Raw genomic sequence first — 20,371 nt, forward strand, 5'->3', positions numbered from 1 at the left:
TTTGGGGCTCCTCTCCTGCGGCAGCCAGTGACAAGTTCACTATAAAGCAAGATCTTAGGGAGGCGGTGGTCCTTCATCCTGGAGACGTGTCCTGCCCAGCACAGCTGCGTTCTCAGTAACATGGCCTCAGTACTTGTAACTGCTGCCTGCTCTAGAACAGACGTGTTAGTCACATTGTGATTATATACACTGACGAGTTTGGGTTTACTGGCTGTGACTTCTCAGGCAGAATTTGGATTAGAGAACTTCAGGCATTGCTTCATCTATGTCAGTTCTAATTCTGTATTAGATTATAGGGTTAACAAAACGAGAAAAAAAATCATGTTGCGTAGTATGGATTAATAATAGCAATGTTATCAGTTTGCAGGTGATTTTTTTTTTCAGCTCTGGTCTCACCTAAATTTTTGAGTAAGAAAGAAAACTTATGACATAATCCACCCCACAGGTACCTTAGCACTTTTCTTACCACAGTTGCTGTGAACTTGGGATGCTGTTTAAGCATCTTGCAAAAATACCCTCTGATTACACACCTACCTCTCTTTCCACTAAAGTAATGAATTATTGTATTTAAAAGAAATAGAATTTTTCATTATGGATCCGATTAAAAGTGTGTTAACTCCTTAGAGGTCAGGTGTTCTGTGCTACCATTTAAATGAATAGAAATAAGAGGACTTAAATGAATAGAAATAAGTTCAAGCTTTGGAAAGAAACGAAGAAGTTTATCAGTATTGAAAGATTTTTAACTGACAACTATTGCAAGGAAAGTTAAATTTATACATAAATCTCAAAATTAAGCTATTGTAGAAAAATTAATTACATTTATTAGTAACTATTCTATCAAAAAAAATCCTAATTTTAGTCTCTTCCCTCTGTTTTTCTCATTTCTACACAGGGAGTTGAAGCCTGGTGAAGAAGTGACATGGAGATAAGAGCTGCCGATGAAAATGAAGACAGTTTTGTTTGATTCATCATCTTATCTCACATGTTGAAAGAACAGGATTATGATTTTTACCCTGAGAGCATACCACAGAAAAGGACACCTGCATTTCCTCAGTGCTAGTTCAATTTCCAATGTTACTTTTTGAAGTTGATTTAATTACATGACTAATAGGTGTCCGGGAATTCCATTAGTCCATAAGTGTTGAGAACATTTTGTCCTGTACTCTGGAAGCGAGAAGGAGGAATTATGTAATAAAGAAAAACTATGCAAAAATAATTTATGCTATTTATGTTATTTATCTGTATGGTATGGACTCTGTGTATTGAAATGGATTTTATATGGCCAGCTGCTGCGCTGCCCCTGCCTGGCACCTTCCGTCAGCAGCAGTTCGTCCCCTAATTTATGAGCTAGCCTTCAAAGGAATACTTCACATAGCCCCAGAATGTGGTTGGCAGTTGCTCGGTTTTTTAATTGACAGGTTTTTAATGGACAAGTTTCTTTTCTGATTTCCTCTGTAGGCTTGTTTGGAACAGTGGCAAGTGGGTACTGTGGCTTTGAGACAGGAATGGAAAGGTGCGAGCGACGGGCAGCTGGTGAGCACAAGGAACCGGCGGGGCTGAGCCGTGGGACGTAGGGGGAGCAGGCGTTCCCGGGGCGGTGTAGGACACGGCACTGGAAGAGCGGGACACGCCGATGGATGGGGGGGCGGGCGGTGCGTGTGGGCCTCCCGCCGCGCGGGGGCGCTCGTGGCCCGTGATCCGCCCGCCGGCCTCCCGCCCGGCAGGGGGCGCCCCCGCGGCGGCGGCGGGGGGGGCGCGGCGGGCCGTGCGCGGATGGGCGGTGGCGCGAGGCGCCGTGATTGGGCGGTCGGGTCACGTGGGGCGGGGGCTGCGGGCCGGCTCAGTAAACATGGAGTCGATCTTCCACGAGCGGGTGAGTGCGGGACGGAGCGGGGGCCGGGCGGGACCCGCTGCCCCCCCACGGCCGGGCTGGACACACCGCCCGCGGCTGTGTGTGAGTGAGGAGCTGCCGGGCTGGGCGCCGGGCAGCCCCCTGTGCCCCCTGCCCGGCACCTTCCGGCGGCAGCGGCTCGTCCCCTCCGCTCCATGGGGACCCTCGGCCCTCCCGCGCGGCGCTGCCGGTGCCTGGGCCCGTTCCGGCTGGACCCTGCCGGCTCTGCGGTAAAGGGAATGTCGTTACTACAGATCAGAATGAGTCAGGGCTGAGCCCCATCGGCCTCTTTGGCGCGGGGACCGCCCTTCTGGGGCTATAGAAATGAACCTCAGGTGCGGGAAGTTGCGGGCTGCACCTGCTCGTGTTTCTTGAGGGAGAGCTCACATGGCTGAAAAGGGAGTCTGAAGGTGAGCAGGGTTGTCTCTGTGCCCTCAGACTCATCTCTTCACCGAGCCTGGCTTGTCTGAGGTTGTGTAATGAGCAGGAAGAGGGAGAGCTGTTAAAGAAATCCTGATTCATATACTGTGGTTCTGTGCGCTGATGAACAGTACTTCCTGTTGTGGCGAAGAAATGCTTCTATGAACTGCTGTGATTTTTCCAGGTTCCCAAATATGAACTTCTTCTGTTTAAATGCTGTTCAAATATAATTGTCTTTTTTCATGTACTTTGCCAATGTCTCTTCAGCTTTATTGTGTTAATCTTAACACTAGTTCTGTTACATTGTTCTCATGTGTAATGGTTGGTTTACTTAGAAAATTAAGCAAGATAGCAGTATAACTTCCTTTAAAAAAATAAAATTACTGTTCTGAAGTACATAGAAACTGAGGAGTGTTCTTTCAAACTTGGTTTGGGTTGCAAAATTTGGCAAGTGCTGTGGTGTTAAGCAGCTGCTGTTCAGAGAATAAGTGTTGGATTTCATCCATTATGGCCTCTGCTACAATGACCTTGAGTTTCAGTCTAGATTTGAAAATAGTTTAAGGGAAGTGTACCCTTCTCTTATCTGTCCTTGCCTATCTCATAATGAAATGATAACTTTTATTAACGACTAAGTTGTCTTCTAGTTTAGTAACAAAACTCTGCTGAAATTCAAGTGACAAAGCATAATACATTCAAAGTTACAAGGTGATGGTATTTTTTAGTTGCTACAGGTTTTGGGGAAGGGGAAGTGTACAGTCTTGGGTCTCCCACATGTGAAACGTAGCTGCTCCCTGGTTAGTTACCCAGTTAAAAAGTTCCACCTGAATGCCTGTTTTAAATTGGAATACCTAATGTTTTTATCCTGTTATTCAATGGAAAATGTAACTGAATCTCTGCCTTTTTTTCTTAAGGGGTATTTCCCCACCCCCACCCCGTTAACTGCTGTCAATATACTTTGAAGTGCTGCATATACAGGCACGTTTGAATCTGCACACCTCAGGTGTTTCCATCAAAAGGCATGAGAAACATGGTATTTATAAAGGAAATTTAACAAAATTAGGAAGTAGGCAATGTGTCACTTTTAAGACTGAAATGACAGTTGCAGAAAGTAGGATTTAAGGATGGTGCTTCAGGAGCCCCCATCTTAGAAGTTTGTCATTTCCTTAATAAGATATAAGTGATTGAAAAGACTGAAGGCAGGGCAGCAGTTTGTATCAGGACAGGTTTCAACGAGAGGATTTCAGGTTAGGAGAAGTGTAATGTTCTCTGCACAAAAGAACAGAAATTAATGTCTGTAAAAATCGTATGATCTGTTTTCTGCATTTTGCACTTGATATGTATAACATTTCCATATGAAAATTAAGGTTTATTATTTTTAAGATAAAACTGTACAAATACAGAAAAGTCCTTTTAGTGAAATTAAGATGTAAGCCTGTAGTACAACTAATTTTTAGAGGTATTTTATTATGTCTAATGGAGAAACCTGTGATTGTTGAGCAGGTTCTGCTGTTACAGTTTGTCATATGACCAGCAGTAGGGATGTGGTCCCGAGGGACAGGAGCTGGTGTTCAGTCTTGAGTTTCTTGTTACTGGAGGAGTGTGAGCCAAGAGGAGGTTTCTGGATTCCATTGAAGCCTGGCTGTACAGCCAGTCTGGTTTTAATAACTCATTGCTCAATTAACTGATGAAGCCCTTGGAAGATTCTGTAATCTGGAGTAAAGGGAAATTTCAAGGATTCTGCTTCAAGGGAGATCATGAGAGTGTTCTACGTGGGATTTGTGTGAAGCTTTCATGGAAGTTTAAAGAATATTCCTCAGAGGCATACTCTTGTATTCTTAGTTTCTATGTGTCTGGCATGAGGGAGGGGAGTTCTGTATTTTTGTTAAGGGGTTCTGGTTTTGTTTTTAATAGGGCATGGACATTAGAGTTCTTAATGTAAATAAAAGTGAAGACTGATTAAAGAGAAAAGCAGGATTTTAAAACTGATGCTACTTGTCTTTCACTTGGAGTTTAGTTATTTGTAAAAAGAGAAAGGTGGCTTTTGCATGGGAAACTCTAATTTGGTTGATTTGTGTTGTTTTGTTGTTTTTTTTTAACATGGCAGTAATTTATCTGCCCATAGAAAAATAATGGAGCTTGACATGCATTCATTCAGATTAGATATTTTTTATTTTGTCCTACAAAATCATGACTGACACTTCTAATTGACTGACTTTAAATTTGTGTTGACATTCTAAAAATGTTACATTGCATTTCTGTTATCTGCAATCCACTGGATGTGTAACAAAGTATCTAAAACACTTTTTATTTAAATAGTTTATCAACAAAATATATTTTCACATGTTTTGGTGCTGAATTTAAGAAGTTTTTTCTGGTCCCCTCATCATTGTCATCAGGGTTCTAGGACTAGTGGAGCTTCTTTTACCTACTTCCTATATGCAAATTTCGTATAGAAAATGAGCTTTACTGCTCCTCCAGCTCCAAATCACTTCCTCAGCAATAATGCAGAGAGCAGATTTCAACAGCCACACCTGTCAGGGAAGAAAAGTTAAAGAAGAATGAGTGTCTGTTAACAGAAAACATTAGTTACTGAGAAGTAGAAATCTAAACTGTTTTGTTTTCACGTGGTGGTGATTTGGAAGAGGACAGAATCCATTGGTTGCAGAGTCCCTGTGTGATTCAGTTGGGTCATTGGCAATTTTTACGGTGTTTTCAAAAACATTTTTTACATGAAATTAATTTCCTTTGAGGAAAGTGTGCCTGTTTGTTTTTTCCCATAAAGTTAATGGGAGGGTTGTATTCTATAGCTTGCAGTGTATACATTCAAAGAATACATGGTATTCTGGGTGAGTGGGGAGGGCAGGAAGTTTGCCAGAATGAAATGGTTGAGTCATTTTATAGAGTTTATGTAAACCTGATCTTCTTGTTGTCTTTGGTATTTTTTCTCATCCAATATTAGCAAGAAGGCTCATTGTGTGCTCAACACTGTCTGAATAATTTGCTGCAAGGGGAATACTTTAGTCCTGTAGAGTTATCCTCTATTGCACAGCAGTTGGATGAGGAAGAAAGGATGAGAATGGCAGAGGGAGGAGTATCTAGTGAAGAATACAGAACATTTTTACAGGTAAAATCATCTTAATTTGGGGTTGCTTCATATTTGCCTGAAATGTAACATTGTTTAGCACAGACCTGCTGTTCTTGCTAAGCTAGACAAGGTTAATTTTCTAGTGCTGAAAGTTCTTAAATTTGTAGTCCTTTTCATTCATGCATCTTAGATTTGGCATTTTCAAATGTTATTAGCACGATAATTCTACAGAAAGCTACATTCATCTTACAAGTAGAAAGGTCAAAGATGGCAAGGAGGATTGGTGATTAGCCTTTTGTTTTTGTAATCCAGTGTCAGATAGGAACAGAAGTGCCCATGCCTGTCTGCCCTTTAAGCACTGAGCATTTCTAATTTAAAGGTTTGAGTTTTAAATTAATATGCCTGTTTGGAGCATTGTAATCAGCCTTACAGACAAGGACATAACAAGTTGTTGCTTTAAGAATATGCAATTACATTTATTTTCAAAACTCAATTATTTCTGACCTTTTATGCTTACACCATTTTTCTCTTTTCTCCCTCCCAATCTCACACTGAGCAGCAGCCTTCTGTAAATATGGATGATAGTGGATTCTTCTCAATTCAAGTAAGCACAGCTCTCTTCTTACACAATTTTCTGTTTATGCAGTATATGTTCTCTTATATAATTTAAATGGCAACGAGCTTTTTCATCTAGTTGCCAATTTATGGGCTTAATGGGATTAAGTGCTGGACTTCCAAATCTTCAGAGTGTTTTCCATTAAGAGCAGTGACTTGCAGTTCTTCAGTTCATGGGCCCTTAAACACATAGAAGCATAGAACTGTGAAATGACACCTGCTGGCAATGAGCTTGATTTCTAAGCTCCTTCTTATGGACCCTTTAGGTGTAAACATTGGCTCCCATGGACAACAGGTGAAAAAGCAGAATTGAGATTGCTTTCTCAAATTATAGACTCTAAAGCTCTTGACAGCGATTACAGGGTTATCACAGTGATGTGCAGAAAGCATCTGCATTCCAGTTTTTATAACTCACTCCAGATGCTTCAGAGCTGGTTTTATTATTTTTCTTGTTTGGTTGGGTTTTTTTAAGGGCCATAGTGGAAAAGTAATCAATAATAAATACTTTAACCAGAAAAACAACAAAAAAGGTTTTGAACACCAAACTGGGGCTCGTGTCTAGACTAGAGCTGTAGGCAATGCTTTGCACCTTTGGCTGTCTCCCAAGCTTTCAGAGGCGCTTTTCCATGTTCCAGAATCCCTCTTCCCTATGGTAAGACAGGGCTGTTTTCATGTTCAGTGAAAAACCATTTAGTTTGGCTTTCCTTGTATTCTTGATTGTGTTGCTTCAGTATAGAAGCTGAAAAAAATATGCTTCCCCATTCTACTTTTTTGTCCTGTCATGGATTTTCTCACTTGCTGCACAGTTCAACTTCCTGAAAGCAAGTTGAATTGTTAATTTAAATTTCTTAAAGCATTATTTTGTGTAGCCTTAAAGAGCTACTGTAAAAGAGTTTGTGCTCAGTTCAGTGCCTGATTGATCCCATGACAATCCAGCAGTACAGAATTTCCAATAGTTACTGTGGAGAAAGATTGAGTTTGTACTGGGGAGGGAGGGCAGAGCAGTGCATTGAGAGCAGAGGTGACAACTACTCAAATGTGTGTGGGAGGTGAAGTTACAGCTTTGTTTTTGATTTAACACATCTCCGTTAAATCCTAGTTTTGTTACTTCCCCTTAGATAAGGTATAAGTGTTATGTTTGCATGCAAGTTCATGACAGCTGCATTTTGCATAATGTGATTCCTAGGTTTCCTTGCTATGTTTTGAAATCTAAGTTTTACAAGAACAGTGTAGTTGTTTATAGTAGCTAAGGTGGTTGCATTGCTCAAATTTTGATGGTTTGACTCATGAAAAGTCCTATTTTTTGACAGGTTATAAGCAATGCCTTGAAAGTGTGGGGTTTAGAACTAATCCTCTTCAACAGCCCAGAGTATCAGAGACTTGGGATCGACCCTATGTAAGACTTCTTTAGCACCCTGCTTTCATTTTACTGAAAAAAATATTCTTAATGTATGATTTAAATCCTTCTTTAAAATTACTATTTCAAACTCTGTTGCATTCTGATGTTTGTATTATACCTCGGGGTTTTGTTTTATTTTTTTGGGGGGTACATATGAGTATCTGTCCTCTGTGCCTTCATGATGTCTTAGTATCTCTGATATCACAGGTATATGGAAAGTTCAGTGATATTGACAACTTCCTAAATGTTATAAAAGCAGTATAAGTATTCTGTAATGTAGCATCAACAGTTGTATTCCTGAAATTTTATTATAAAAATTTGAATCAGTGGTTGCAAAGAACTTAAGCATTAACCTGTATTCTGATTTTAGAGTATTTAATTTAATTATACCTTTTGTTTTTCTTTTTTACAGAAATGAAAAATCATTTATTTGTAATTATAAGGAACACTGGTTTACAGTTCGAAAGTTAGGAAAACAGGTGACATTGTCTTTATTTTATTTAAATATTGACTTCAGAATGGGTGTGGAAAAGTGGCTGCGAGTAGATCACGTGTTGGCCTTTTGCAAGCTTTAGCTGCAGTTTGCTTTAATAGTATGCCATATTAAAAAAAAAATAATGTTTGTTTTATCACAAAAATGCCAGGCAACTCATTGTAATTGTTAGCCTGGGGAAAGACCAGCAATTCCCAAGTGAACCTGTCCTTTAGGGAGATGCAGCTCTGGAAGAGTCTCTGTGATATTTAAGCTAGGTTGTTGGGTTTTTTCTGTGTGAAAAATAGCAGAAAAAAATTGGATGGGGGAGGAGCAGGGAGTCTAGACAAGGATTAGGATCCCTATAGAATGCAAACTTATTTTAATAAACTACATTATTGACAAGAGGTATAAAAAAAATTTCAAAGTTCAAATGAATTAATATTTATAATTGCTAGTATTTAAGAGTATCCATTAGAATGAGGTTGGGGAAAATAGAATCACAACTTTGTACTATTTTGGTAAACTTTATGAAATAATTGTATTCTAATCAGGAAATAGTTATTGAAGGTAAGGGATGGCCATACAAATACTATCTGGTACATATATAATAATTCATGTCCCTTGCAACATCAATGCAGTGTCTTATTTCAGTGGCCAGTCATCCTTCTGGATCATACTTCATAAGCTTTTATGCAACATGAGCTGGTTTGATGTTTGTTTTTTTTCAGGTGGCTTTTTTCATAGAAAATGTTAATGGAAAACAGCCTTTAGATTCTGTAATAGTGAGGCAGGAGTCTCTTTGCCCATTTGGATCATTTTTGCAAGTGCTGGCTACCTATGTTGTCATCCAGATTAAAAAAAAAAAAGAGAAAAATTACCTATGAGTAAGCAAACTGAACTCTACTGTTCTACTTTTTAAAAGTATGGCTAATGCTTACAGGCAATTTTTGTTTATTTGATATCAAAAAGGATGGTCTCTTAAAATTATGGGAATGCTCCTTATTATATATACAACCATATTGGGTGGAATTTTGTGAGAGAGCATTCTAACCTGAAACATCCTAAGTTGGAGGGGAGATGTGTTTTGCTTGTAACCACATGAAGACAACACTGGATAATGAGAAAAGATAGAGAAGATTGGTTGACTTGGATTTATTTAACCTGCTTCTCTTCTGTTACAGTTAAAGCAAAATTAGTTTACCAGAACTTTCTCCTCCATATTCCCTTTTAAAAGTTTCTGTAGTCTGTGCACTGTGTTTTTATTCCCCAGTTCTCCTACACTGTTGGTCTTCTTACTCTTTCCTAGTGGCAAAGAGTGGTTTTGGCTAATTAAGTACTGCCAGACAGAGTGGTAGATAGTCACTTATAGTATGAGTCTGGCTGCAGGTGTGTGACTGCATATGTGGAAGTTTGGTTAGATCAATGCATTTTTTGTGAGAATGAAGATGGAATTCTCTTTCTATTATCTGAAACGGTGCTTCCTGGTTAAAATTAGATAATATTGAACGAGTAAGGTATTAAAAAAGATTCTTTGGTTTCATTGCAATATATATAGGGGTTTAAGGGCAGAATATTTTATGGCCCATGTTGAATATATTTTCTGTCTAGAAGTTTTATATAATATTGTTTCTCTCTTGAAGTATTATAAATTACTAGTTATCTTCTTCAGGAAACTAGAAATGGTCTGTGTATATTTATATCAAGTGTCCCCTGTTGTAATACAGTGCTATACTGTCAGCATATTAAATCTGAGTTAATTGTTCTTAATTTTTAAATTTAAAAATAATCTCAGGGGTAAACAATAGTTTCCAGCATCACCAGCTATTAAAGGCAGAATGTTTAATGAAAGTATTTAATGGAAATAATTTAACATATATTTACTGTAACTATTAATTTCCTAACACACAGCATTAACTTATGAAGGGTTTCTTACTTCATTAGTCTCAGCTTTAAAAGTAGGATTAAGCAGAGTTTTACAGTGATGTCAGAAATAAATCAAAATACAGTGGTAGAAGAATTATCTGTTTTAATCTGTTTGCCTAGTACCAGTATTCAGTAATGGGAGAGAGCATGCAGTAATTTCCACTCTTCAGATCTCCTGTTAGCTGAAGAGTATTTGAAGATAACCTTTAGCAGTATAGGTATTGTGCTTCAAAAGAATTTTATGTGATAATTTATGTTACTAGATTTATTTGGATATTCCATCATAGAAAATTACCACAATGTACAGAAATGAATTATTGAGTAATCTTTATGCTAATTTGTTTTCTCAACCTCTTTTTTCTTTAATTACAGTGGTTTAACTTGAACTCTCTCTTGATGGGTCCAGAACTAATATCAGACACATATCTTGCACTTTTCTTGGCTCAATTACAACAGGAAGGTAATAGAAACTTGCAGATGTTAAATAGTAACTTGCAGATGTTAAATGTCATTAATTAAAAGTAGGTAATAATTATTATTTCTTAGAACTTATGTATTCAGTCAACTACCCTTAGTTTTATGATTGAAATAGTGAAATAACCCAAGTCTTTATAATGAAAGGTAGAGTCTTACGTTGTAATAAATGGCACATCATTGTGTTCCATGGAGTGTGCATTTTAGAGTGTTTATATCTGCACCTTAATGCCATGGACTTATGATTTCTTTTTCTCAGGTTATTCCATATTTGTAGTAAAAGGAGACCTGCCAGACTGTGAGGCTGATCAGCTACTGCAGATGATTCGGGTACAGCAAATGCAGAGACCAAAACTAATTGGAGAAGAGGCAGCACAGTCAAGAGATCAGAGGTAAGGTAAATAGAGATTTCATTTTAATAATGTTCAGTATGATTGGTTTCCATGATTAATGCCACATGGAGACAACCCCCTTGAGTAATTAGAAGTACCTTTAGTGCAACGTTTACTGCTTTTGCACACAGTAAAAACAAGTTGGTAGACAACAAATGGTTTATTTTTAAATGGTGTATTTTTAAGTGGGTAAAAACTGCCTTAATAAGGATTGAGTTTTTCCATGTGCATAAGCATATTGTAGTGCAGATTTTTAACTTTGTGATTAAAATAGGTTAGCAAATCCTACCAAACTATGGTGAATAGTAATTAACCTGTAATTAAGACTAGCTTGTGCATTCTGTCATAAGTAGAAAATAACAAGAAAGCCAAATGTGAATTTCACATCATATAAATCATGCACCATTTTCTTTTGGAGTAATTTCATTCCAATGTTGTGGTGCTGCTCAGTTTTGATGCATTTTGCTAATATAAAACATCCTTGAAAATGTATAAAGTAGTACTTCTGCAATAATTTTATTCAATTTTCATGGTGAATAAATTGAAAACTGATAAAAAGGGTTAAGGCTTTTCAGAGGAATTCATTATTATTTCTTCCCCTTTGTAAAGTTAAACTGATGTTGTAAATTGATGGAATAATTGGCAGCAGTGTGGAAAGTGTGTACAGTTTACAGAGGATCTTTTGCTTTAGTGTGATCTTCAAAGCTTCCTGAGGAGACCACATACTCTATTTTCTGCTGGTGTAATGGTTTAAATAGCAGTAGGTTTGAATAGCATGTATTATAGCTTTTTGTAGGATTATGATTTCTGAAGATTTTCCTGTCTAACAGCTTCTTGTCAACATATGCATGGCTTTAGAGTTGCAGTGTGCTCCGAATGAGTGTTTAAGGTTGCTTTACAGCTGCTTGCAGCTCTTTTGTGCTTTTTTATGTAGAAAGTAAAATACTTGTTTATGTAACAGACTTTCACAATAGAAACGTTTTTTCTGAAGTTAAAAAACCCTAGAGTTAAATCAGCAGAAAACAGTAATTTTAAAACTCACTCTAAAATCTAATATAACTTCTGTCTGAATTTTGCTATAAACATGTGAATTTCACAGGCTACCCAGAAGTGATGTGGACCAAGCAATAGAAGTTAACCATCCTTTTGATGGAACAGGCATGTTAGATGAAGATGAAGAGAATTTTCAGAGAGCCCTGGCTCTAAGTAGGCAGGAAATTGATATGGAGGATGAAGAAGCTGATCTTCGCAGAGCCATTCAGCTCAGCATGCAAGGTGCAGTGTCCATCTAAATTTCTCTGCTAGTGTTTGTGTTGCTTATGCTTTAGGCAGCTACTGGAATCAGTTTGTCAGGCACTTTCCAGCATGCATCAAGCTCTCTGGAAAGATTGGCTTTGAGGCATGGAAGGATGATCCAGAATTTCCTGTAGCTCTCTTTGTTCTGCTTTTTGAAAAGTTATAACTTTCACGTTCCATTGATCATTAGGAAGGAAGAACAAATTGGCTAAGGGTGGCAGGAGGGAAGGGAAACAGTCCTAAGGTGAGGAGGAGAGATAGTATCAAGGGAAGTTAGTCTAGGTGCTTATTTCTCCAACAAGTTTCTTTCTTCCTCTCAAGTTTGAAGACATATTCTTAAGCTGTATGTCATTTGCTAACTTCATTTTACTGTAATGAGTAGGATGTGGCATGTTCTGGTTTTAGGTAGTCGTCGAAGTGAGCTCTCAGGCTCGTTACCGCAGAATGTTCCTCAGTCGTCTCACAGCAGTCAGACAGAATCCCTTTCTTCAGAAGAACTGCGAAGGAGAAGACAGGCGTATTTTGAAAAGTAAAGTAGTTGTTAGAAAACTGCATGTGGAAGTACATGTTGTATTTTTCAGTGCTTTTGGGGTGTGGATGGATTTCTTACCGAGGTCCAGCTTGGCTTTTCTCTCTTAATATGATTTCTTAACAGTACCTAAATTTTACTGTTCTCAGGTGGTTCCAGTGAAGAAACCTGTAAATAAGAGGGGGTTTGTTACTAATGCAACAGCAGTCTTGTGAAGAAAGAAAATACACATGCTATAGAAGTATTTTAAATGAAATCCTATAAATTTCTGTAATTATCCTCCTGACAAAAAATACTACTTCTTTAAGACTTTGTTTCTGGTAGTGATGCTTCTCATGTGCATCATGTGAAAGCACTGTAGATATTTTATGTTGCTGTTCTGGGGTACTTTCTTAATACATAGTTGTGTTATTGTTGTAGCTTTTCCTTATCTCTGTCTTCTAGTGATGGAAGAAATAAAGACCAGGGAGAAATACTATGGATGGGAGGAGTTAGACTTCATGTGGTAGTATAAGAATGCAGAACTTCCCAATGGTGGGAATATAGTAATGTGACTTGGGCTATAATATTGTGCAGATAGGTGTGTGAAGGTTAGCAGAGTGAAATGATGGAAGAGATTTTAAGTACTGAGATTTTATTGTACCAAACAGCTTCTACCTCTGTTTCTTGGTCTTCCTTACAATGAAATGAACTTGACTCAGGTGTCATACTGGTGTTAATCTTAGTCTCTTACAAATTTATGACACTTTCAGACAGCAACAACAGCTACAGCAGCAAGATCAGACACCAAACCTACATGATAAGGCAACTCTTAGCTCAAGCACTCAAGAAGCTGACCCAGGTATTGTTTTTTACAGTTACATCCAACACTGAAATATTTGTCTTTTTCCCCTTTGTGTTGTGCTGTTTCCTAACCTTCCTTGTCTGCCAGCTTCCTCACTCCAGCAGCCATTCAGACTGTCACAGCCATTGCTTTTTTGGCAGTGAAGGAAAGGATCGCTTTCCTGGAAAGTCTGTTCCTCTTTGAATCCCAATATCCTGTTTCAAAGTGAAGAGCATTGCTATTAGATCACTTGATTTCTTGCTTTGCTTTTTGTTGTTTTGTTTGTCTTCAGCATTACAAATTGGAATCTTTGACAGGATTTGTGCCAATTATTTGTTTCCTAAATTACTTTTAAAGTTGTATGACCACTTGGGTTAATATCTGACAAAATTACTGGAACCAGTTTTCAGTAGAACATAAATGTAGACCTTACCAGTATTAGGTATTGGTGATCCAAAATTGATGTGTATTATGTGTTACAAACAGACTGTTGTTGGTGGAAAACTAAGTTCACAATGTTCAGTGATTTTAAAAACAAAACCAATTTTGTGGGTGGGGTGGAAAAAGGTGGATGTGGACAAAAGGAACAACAAAAGTATTTAACTACAGTTAAGAACTAGCTCTGTGAATTTATTATACACATTTATTGTCTTTAGGAGGTGATATGAGTGAAGAAGACATGCTTCAAGCAGCCATGAATATGTCTCTGGAATCTGTTAAAAACCACTTGAATTCAGAAGAGGAGAAATGACATAATTTTTTTCCCCTCTTATTGTCAAAACGCTAAGTCTCCATTAAAATTCTACCGTGTGAATGTTGCACAAGCAGGGTTCATTTCAGAGTTCTGGAAGCAGGAATGAAAGGGGGGCTGCTGGAGGTCAGAGTTTAGAGGGAATCTGCAAATATGAAGAAGATCACACTAATTTAGAAAACTGTAGCACTCCTACTACAAAACATCTGCTCAAAAAAGTAGTAGTGTTAAAATTACTGAACTATTCACATGAACAAAGTCAGACGAGTGTAGCATCTGTAACTTACATATAAAAAGCAAGTTTAAATTGTTTTGAAGAATTCTGTATAAGATATAAATGGTGCCAAAACCAGCATCTACTGATTTCCTTCAGTACTAATGGAAAAAGAGATACAAGTAATAAGTTGTGCTCATAAATTATTATGTTCCTTTTAATAAATCGCTTTAAAATGGGGAAAATAATTAAGTTCAGTTAATCTTAAATTTATTTTGTGAGCTCTGAGTTGATTAGAGCAGAGTGCTAATAAGGCCAAGGTGATGGGTTCGATCCCTGTATGGGCCATTCACTTTAGGAGGTGGATTTGAGGATCCTTGTGGGTCCCTTCCAACTCAGAATATTCTGTGATTTTGAGTGAGTTAACATCAACTTTTTGATCCTGCTGCCCACTTTTGAAATGACCCATTCTGCAGGAGAAACAAGAATCCATAGATTTCATACTTACAATTCAAGATAAAATCTTTAGTGGATTCTTGAGTATAATGTTACTCATGAATCTTTCAGTGATTTCTGACTTCCTAGCACTTTGTGGTTTTACTTTTAATTCCAACTGTAAAATTTTAGATCAATGTTTAACATTTTGGGTTTTGGCAGATAACTTGCCTTATTTGGTTTGATGAGGTTTTTTATAAGTTTTTGTTTGTTATGTTCTTTCTTGTTAAGCCACTGACTTTACTACAAAAGTAGTATACAATCAATTGGGTTGAGCAGGTTTTCTTTTCTACCTCTTACAGAGTCTTTTTTTTTCCCCTTTTCAAGCTCAAACCTTCATTTTGGCCTTTCAGTATGAAAGAACTGTAACTGAATCTAGGAGAAAGGAGGAGGGGATATAGGTGCCATAAAGTCAGTGCCACACACAAGGTGCATTCCTGCAATCTGAAATGACCCCTGCGCAAGTAGCTCTTTTAAGAATGAATATTTATGCCTGTGTGGATGTTCTTTCTGAAATGCTTTTTATGAGTGTCTGTCAGAATGTTGCAGTTTTTTCAGGAATGGCCTTTATTCACGCACCTTACAAATTTTTATCATGCTGTTTCTGATCCTGAGAAAAATTGGGGAGCAAAGTATGTGAGATAGCTTATGCTATTGGTTGTAAGACATTTGTTTTGATATCCAGGATGAATGTGTAAAAGGGTGACCAAACCTGGCTTGGAACTTCAGTGCAACGAAAGAGATATGTTTCATTTTCCTAAATGGTGCTTGAAATACAAATTCTGTTTACATATAAATTATATGGAAATATGTTGTAGATAGAGTATATAAGCTGTAGTCCAATTAAAGCATTAACAGTTAGCACAGGCATTCTAAGAATCTTTCAAAGATAACCCCAAATTTCTTTATCAAAATATTCTTAAGTTACATCATTGCACAAATGTAACATTTAATTAAAATTAGTATGAAATGAATAGTAGCTAGATGGAAATATACATTCAGCATCAAGTAGTACTGTACATGAAAGGGCTCTTACCTCTCAGTAAAGATTTGTTTACAGCAATGGTTTCCTGATAGCTTAGGATATTATTATGTTATACATAACTGGGCTAAATTCTGTTTTCCTTACGTATGTGCTGAATTTTCACCAATGTCACCAGAATCAGGTATATGTAAGACAATATGGATTTTGACATGAGACTTTTAAAAAACTGATTTTTGTCTTTTTTAAATAATTCTGTCATACACATTATAATTATTTGTAATGTCTCAAATTAATATAGTTAAACAATGGCTTTAAAAGTCCATGTATGCATATGCCATTTTGAAATGCTGTATTTTTCAGGATATACTTTTCTGCTTTCAGTTTAAAATTTCTATTAAACGGAAAGCAGCAAAGGTATCTCTACAGCACTGAATTATTTCTTTGCTCATCTGTAAATTAACTGCAGCTTTAATTTCCCTTTTTTCGTTGTGCCATAAACTGATTCTGAAATAAGACTAATTTTTATAAATAGGTATAGACTGGCAATCTGATGCCAATACTTGGACCTTGGACATTTTATCCTCTCTTATAAGAATATAATAAAAATGTAACGTTTCTATAACTTTAGCAGCCCTGGATTAAAAAAAAAATCTAAGCCCTTGAATGGCATTAACTGTAACCCAGGCCGAATACATGTTTTTATAATCACTGTAACAGGGAGGTTTGCCTTTGAACTTTAATGTCACATTGTAAGTCACTTCATCACCCAAATCTTTTAATATGGAAGGAATATAAAGTAATGATGCCTGAAAAGCGCAACTGAGAGAGTCATTACAGGGCTAATGACATTCCTTTCTCTGTAGAAACATTGTCATTCAACAAAAAACAGTTTGATTTTTCAGTGGAATGACAAGTTTAATGATGAAGGCATTTCTGTCTAGTCAAGCAGTTGAGAGAGCAGTTTAAGCGCATCTGTTAATTCTGAGCCCTGTCGCTGGAAAGGACCTGCAAGAGACCAACCATTAACCCAGCGCTGCCAAGTCCACCACTAAACTTAATGTCCCTAAGCACCACATCCACACCTCTTCTAAAAAGGAATGGGGGCTGAACCACTTATTGTGCAGCCTGTTCCAATGCTGGACAACCCTTTCAGTGAAGAAATATTTCCTGATACCTGAACTAAACCTCCACTGGTGCAACTTGAGGCTATTTCCTCTTATCTTGTTACCTGGGAGACTGACACTCATCTCACTACAGCTTCCTTCCAGGAGTTGTAGGGAGTGACAAGATCTCCTCTGTGCCTCTCCATTGCACCCAAGGTAAAGAATAGTAGTAATTACTGACAGTACATATTTTATAACTCAGGCCTCAACTTCACCTGCCAAGAAGCAGTCAATAAAACAGTGATGTCATTTTTTTGTGTGCATTCTTTCAATGATAAACAGTTCTCAGTGTGGCTTAACTATGCTTATAATATGTTTACTAATTTAGAGCCTACTCCCAGTGTTATCTACTCTGTCATGCTGAAGGGTTGGGGTTTTTTTCCCATGTTATAGCTTTAGGCCAAAGTCCATTCTAAGGGAGCAGACAGATTTTTATTTTATTTTTTTTAATTATGATATGATATTTGAGGGAATTTCAGACTTCATTCATCCAACAGTTTTACTGTTTTGCAGTAAAGGGTCCATGTGACATAATTTATGGTTTGCTGACAGTAGAAATCAAAGGGGCAGGGGGAATGAGAGATACTTACATTAAATATGTTCCAGAATTAGTTCTGTAAGTGTAATTCTATAAACTGCTTTCACGGTCTTATGAGGGCAGGAGGAAAAAGAGTTGTAATGCAGTCATGCTTGCATGCAATTCTTGTTAGGCACAGCAGGTATGAATATGAGCTGCTTAAATGCTTACATTTTTGTAGACTTGAAACTAATCTAATATCTGACTGGCTTACTCCAACATTTGGGCTCCTGGTGCCCTTCAAAGAACTTCAGCAAGTTTAAATTTAATTTTCAGCCAAGGTACACTTCTTACTTTTCATACTTTATTACTTTGCAGACTGCTTAAAAATAACCAGTACAAATTTAAATCTATGATGTGTTTTAATGTTGGGCTATTGTTTCTATTACAGACTTACAAAGTGGCTAAAATGGCTTCTGCAGGTGTCTAGTAAACAATTCTGTTTCTGTATCTCAGACAAATACTGTCATTTGCAAGCTGCTTTGTTTTATTACAAAACTGACAGGCTTTTAAAAATGAACAAGAACATGATACAGTTTTAAAACGTCTGTGAATTTTTTAAAAATTAATTACTCTTTCAAATAATGATGAAAACATACAAATGGTGTGCTTTGTACTGAAAAACCCAGTACAGGGGGATGGGATAGGAGAACTCTAGAACTCAGACTTATACAGAAATAGTATTGTGCAATTCATGTTACCAGCATGTCACTTTTAAAGGAATCAAAGTAAGAATCCAAGGAAAAGAAAAATTGATGTAGAAACTTTCTTCAAGGGCTTAGACAGAAAATTATGTTGTGCACTTAGTAAGCCATTACTGTCTTGCATAAAACAAATTTAACTCCTGGTAAATCTTGATAGTTACAAATCATTACCCAAAAAAAAGAGGAAACAAAGTCTAACCAGTAATACATATATACCTATTCCCTCCCCGCACAGAATCAGTAGGTGAGAATAATACTCAATACATTCAAAGTTGCTTCATCCAAATATTTAGTTCTTGAGTTGCAAGGTGGTTGTAGCTTTGTGTTATATCCAGGTTTTCATCTTAAAAGCATGAGCTGTTTTGCAATAAACCTTTTTAACCTGTATACACACATTTTGCCTTATTTGCATTTCAGACATGGAGGGAAGGCTGTAGTATTTAACCTGCCATAGTCATCTTCCCCAATCACTGTTCTTCAGAAAGTTAGTACATGTGACTTTTCAACTGCTTTTACCAAATCAAAATACTTTCACTTTATTTTCTTTGTTAAGAAAAGCAAACAATTGTAACTACACTTTGTTTTTAATCCCCCCCATCCTCAGTATAGCCACTGTGGGAATTCAGGAGGGGACTTATAAAAGGGTTTGAACGGAAAGGGATGTAATATTTAAATGCCACTGTGCAAAAAAAAAAAAACAAAAACCTTGATACTGTCTTTAAAGCATGCAAGCATTGATAAAATTTTATTTTTTGCTACATGAAACCCCCTGTGTACAAATCAGTGTAGAGGATTTTGTAAGGGATTTTTTTTTTTCATCTCTTGCCTAATAGTTGTGTATTTTAGAAATCTTATTTCAGTAATAGTTTTTGGGTTTTTTTGGTCAAGACTCTGTTTTCAGTATCATGTCCTTGGCTCTGGATTCCTGTATAATTTTTGTCTATTTTGTGTATATAAAGCATAGAATACTGAAAAGATTAAAAAGGGAAAGCGGAAATGCTTAGTCATTGTTTTGACTGGAAAATGGCAGCGCTGTTCGATATTTTGAAAATGCTCCAAATAGGCATGAATATATATGGTTGTATTTGATATCACTTTTTTAAATAAATATGATTATAGCTTCTAATGTTCCTCACTTGACCGATGTATTTGAATACTTGCTTTCTCTTATACGCTGATTGGGCGCAGGATCATCAAACATTGACATTTCATCTCAGGTATCAGTGGGCTTTGCACCAGATGTGTGTATGCACATCAGCAGTGAGGTAGTTTTCTGTTGCCCATAACTGACATTTCATCATCTCTGATGTCTTTGCATCTGTTGATACTCTCGAATTTTTCATAAAGACACTCCTGTTAGGGAAGAAAGTTGGTGCCCATTATAGTTACGTTACATCTTTAAAAATTATATGCTTTCTGATTTTAAAGTAAGCTACCGTTTCCTAGTTTGATGCCAGAATACACGTTCTTTTTGTGACACAAATGCACTGTTTTTGTAGCTTAGTCAATCCACAGAGTACACTGGATTGTTTCTGTGCACCCTTATCAAACGGGGATGAAGTCAGCTAAAAAAATTAGTTGTGATGCTAAATAGTCCATTTCTAATTTTTCAAGAGCAGTAATTAAAAAGAGTGGGACAAAAAGCCCTGTGTGCTACTGTATTGTCTACTTGCCATACTTGGTACTTAATTGTAAAATTAACCAAAGTAAAAGATATTTTTATCATCCTTAAGTATTTTAAAAGTCCGAAGGACATCCTTCAGACTCGGACACTGATTTGTTATTGGCATAGGGCCCAAGTCTGTCCCGAGGGGCGGGTTCGCGTTAATACGGGCTGTCACTAATCTCGTTAATCGCGACAGGCCGCCATCCACCGCCTCCCGGCCCCTCCCGCCGCTCCGCCACTGTCCCGGCATCCTCCGCCGCCGCTTACGCCATATCCGCCCCCGCGGGGGCGCTCTAGCCCGAGCCGTCGCTCTCTATGGTGTTTAGGAGGGGTGTCATGGCGGCCGTTGAGGTGGCAGCGGCCGGAGCCGCCGGCAGGAGCCGCTGAGCCGCGACAGGACGGGACGAGCCGAGCCGGGACAAGCCGAGCCGAGACAAGCCGAGCCGGGACAAGCCGAGCTGTGCCGGGAGGAGCCGCTGAGGCGAGAGGAGCCG

General features: G+C 37.8%; 2 protein-coding genes across 5 annotated transcripts in view; both read left to right on the forward strand.

Moving 5' to 3' along the window:
• NDUFB1 (NADH:ubiquinone oxidoreductase subunit B1) overlaps positions 1-1,216 on the forward strand; it is a 3,913-nt gene extending 2,697 nt beyond the window's left edge. For both annotated transcript variants that reach the window (XM_017813811.1, XM_017813812.1), the window contains exon 3: positions 893-1,216. In XM_017813811.1, the coding sequence (XP_017669300.1) occupies positions 893-929 (37 nt within the window). In that variant the 3' untranslated portion in view covers positions 930-1,216. The remainder of the gene's footprint in view (positions 1-892) is intronic.
• Positions 1,217-1,758: 542 nt separating this feature from the next.
• On the forward strand, positions 1,759-18,935 carry ATXN3 (ataxin 3). Of its 3 annotated transcripts, none has more exons than XM_017813808.1 (11): positions 1,759-1,873; positions 5,271-5,435; positions 5,956-6,000; positions 7,322-7,407; positions 7,823-7,889; positions 10,181-10,268; positions 10,542-10,674; positions 11,774-11,949; positions 12,376-12,499; positions 13,252-13,340; positions 13,979-18,935. In XM_017813808.1, the coding sequence occupies exons 1-11, from the start codon at positions 1,850-1,852 to the stop codon at positions 14,071-14,073; spliced, it is 1,092 nt and encodes a 363-aa protein (XP_017669297.1). In that variant the 5' UTR covers positions 1,759-1,849; the 3' UTR covers positions 14,074-18,935. The 3 variants fall into 3 exon arrangements, with proteins under 3 accessions (XP_017669297.1, XP_017669298.1, XP_017669299.1); XM_017813809.1 differs by lacking the exon at positions 1,759-1,873 and adding an exon at positions 2,109-2,301; XM_017813810.1 differs by lacking the exon at positions 1,759-1,873 and adding an exon at positions 2,112-2,226.
• The last annotated feature ends 1,436 nt before the right edge of the window (positions 18,936-20,371 follow it).

This window comes from Lepidothrix coronata, unplaced genomic scaffold (genome assembly GCF_001604755.1).
Source record: "Lepidothrix coronata isolate B3197 unplaced genomic scaffold, Lepidothrix_coronata-1.0 Scaffold43, whole genome shotgun sequence".
NCBI classification, from domain to species: Eukaryota; Metazoa; Chordata; class Aves; order Passeriformes; family Pipridae; genus Lepidothrix; species Lepidothrix coronata.

Bases quoted from the DNA above. Each gene is read 5' to 3' on its own strand.
- ATXN3 (XM_017813808.1), top strand. From the start codon at position 1,850: ATGGAGTCGATCTTCCACGAGCGG. The intron at 10,269-10,541 runs GTAATAGAAACT...TCTTTTTCTCAG, and splicing joins GGCTCAATTACAACAGGAAG to GTTATTCCATATTTGTAGTA. The intron at 10,675-11,773 runs GTAAGGTAAATA...TGAATTTCACAG, and splicing joins GCACAGTCAAGAGATCAGAG to GCTACCCAGAAGTGATGTGG.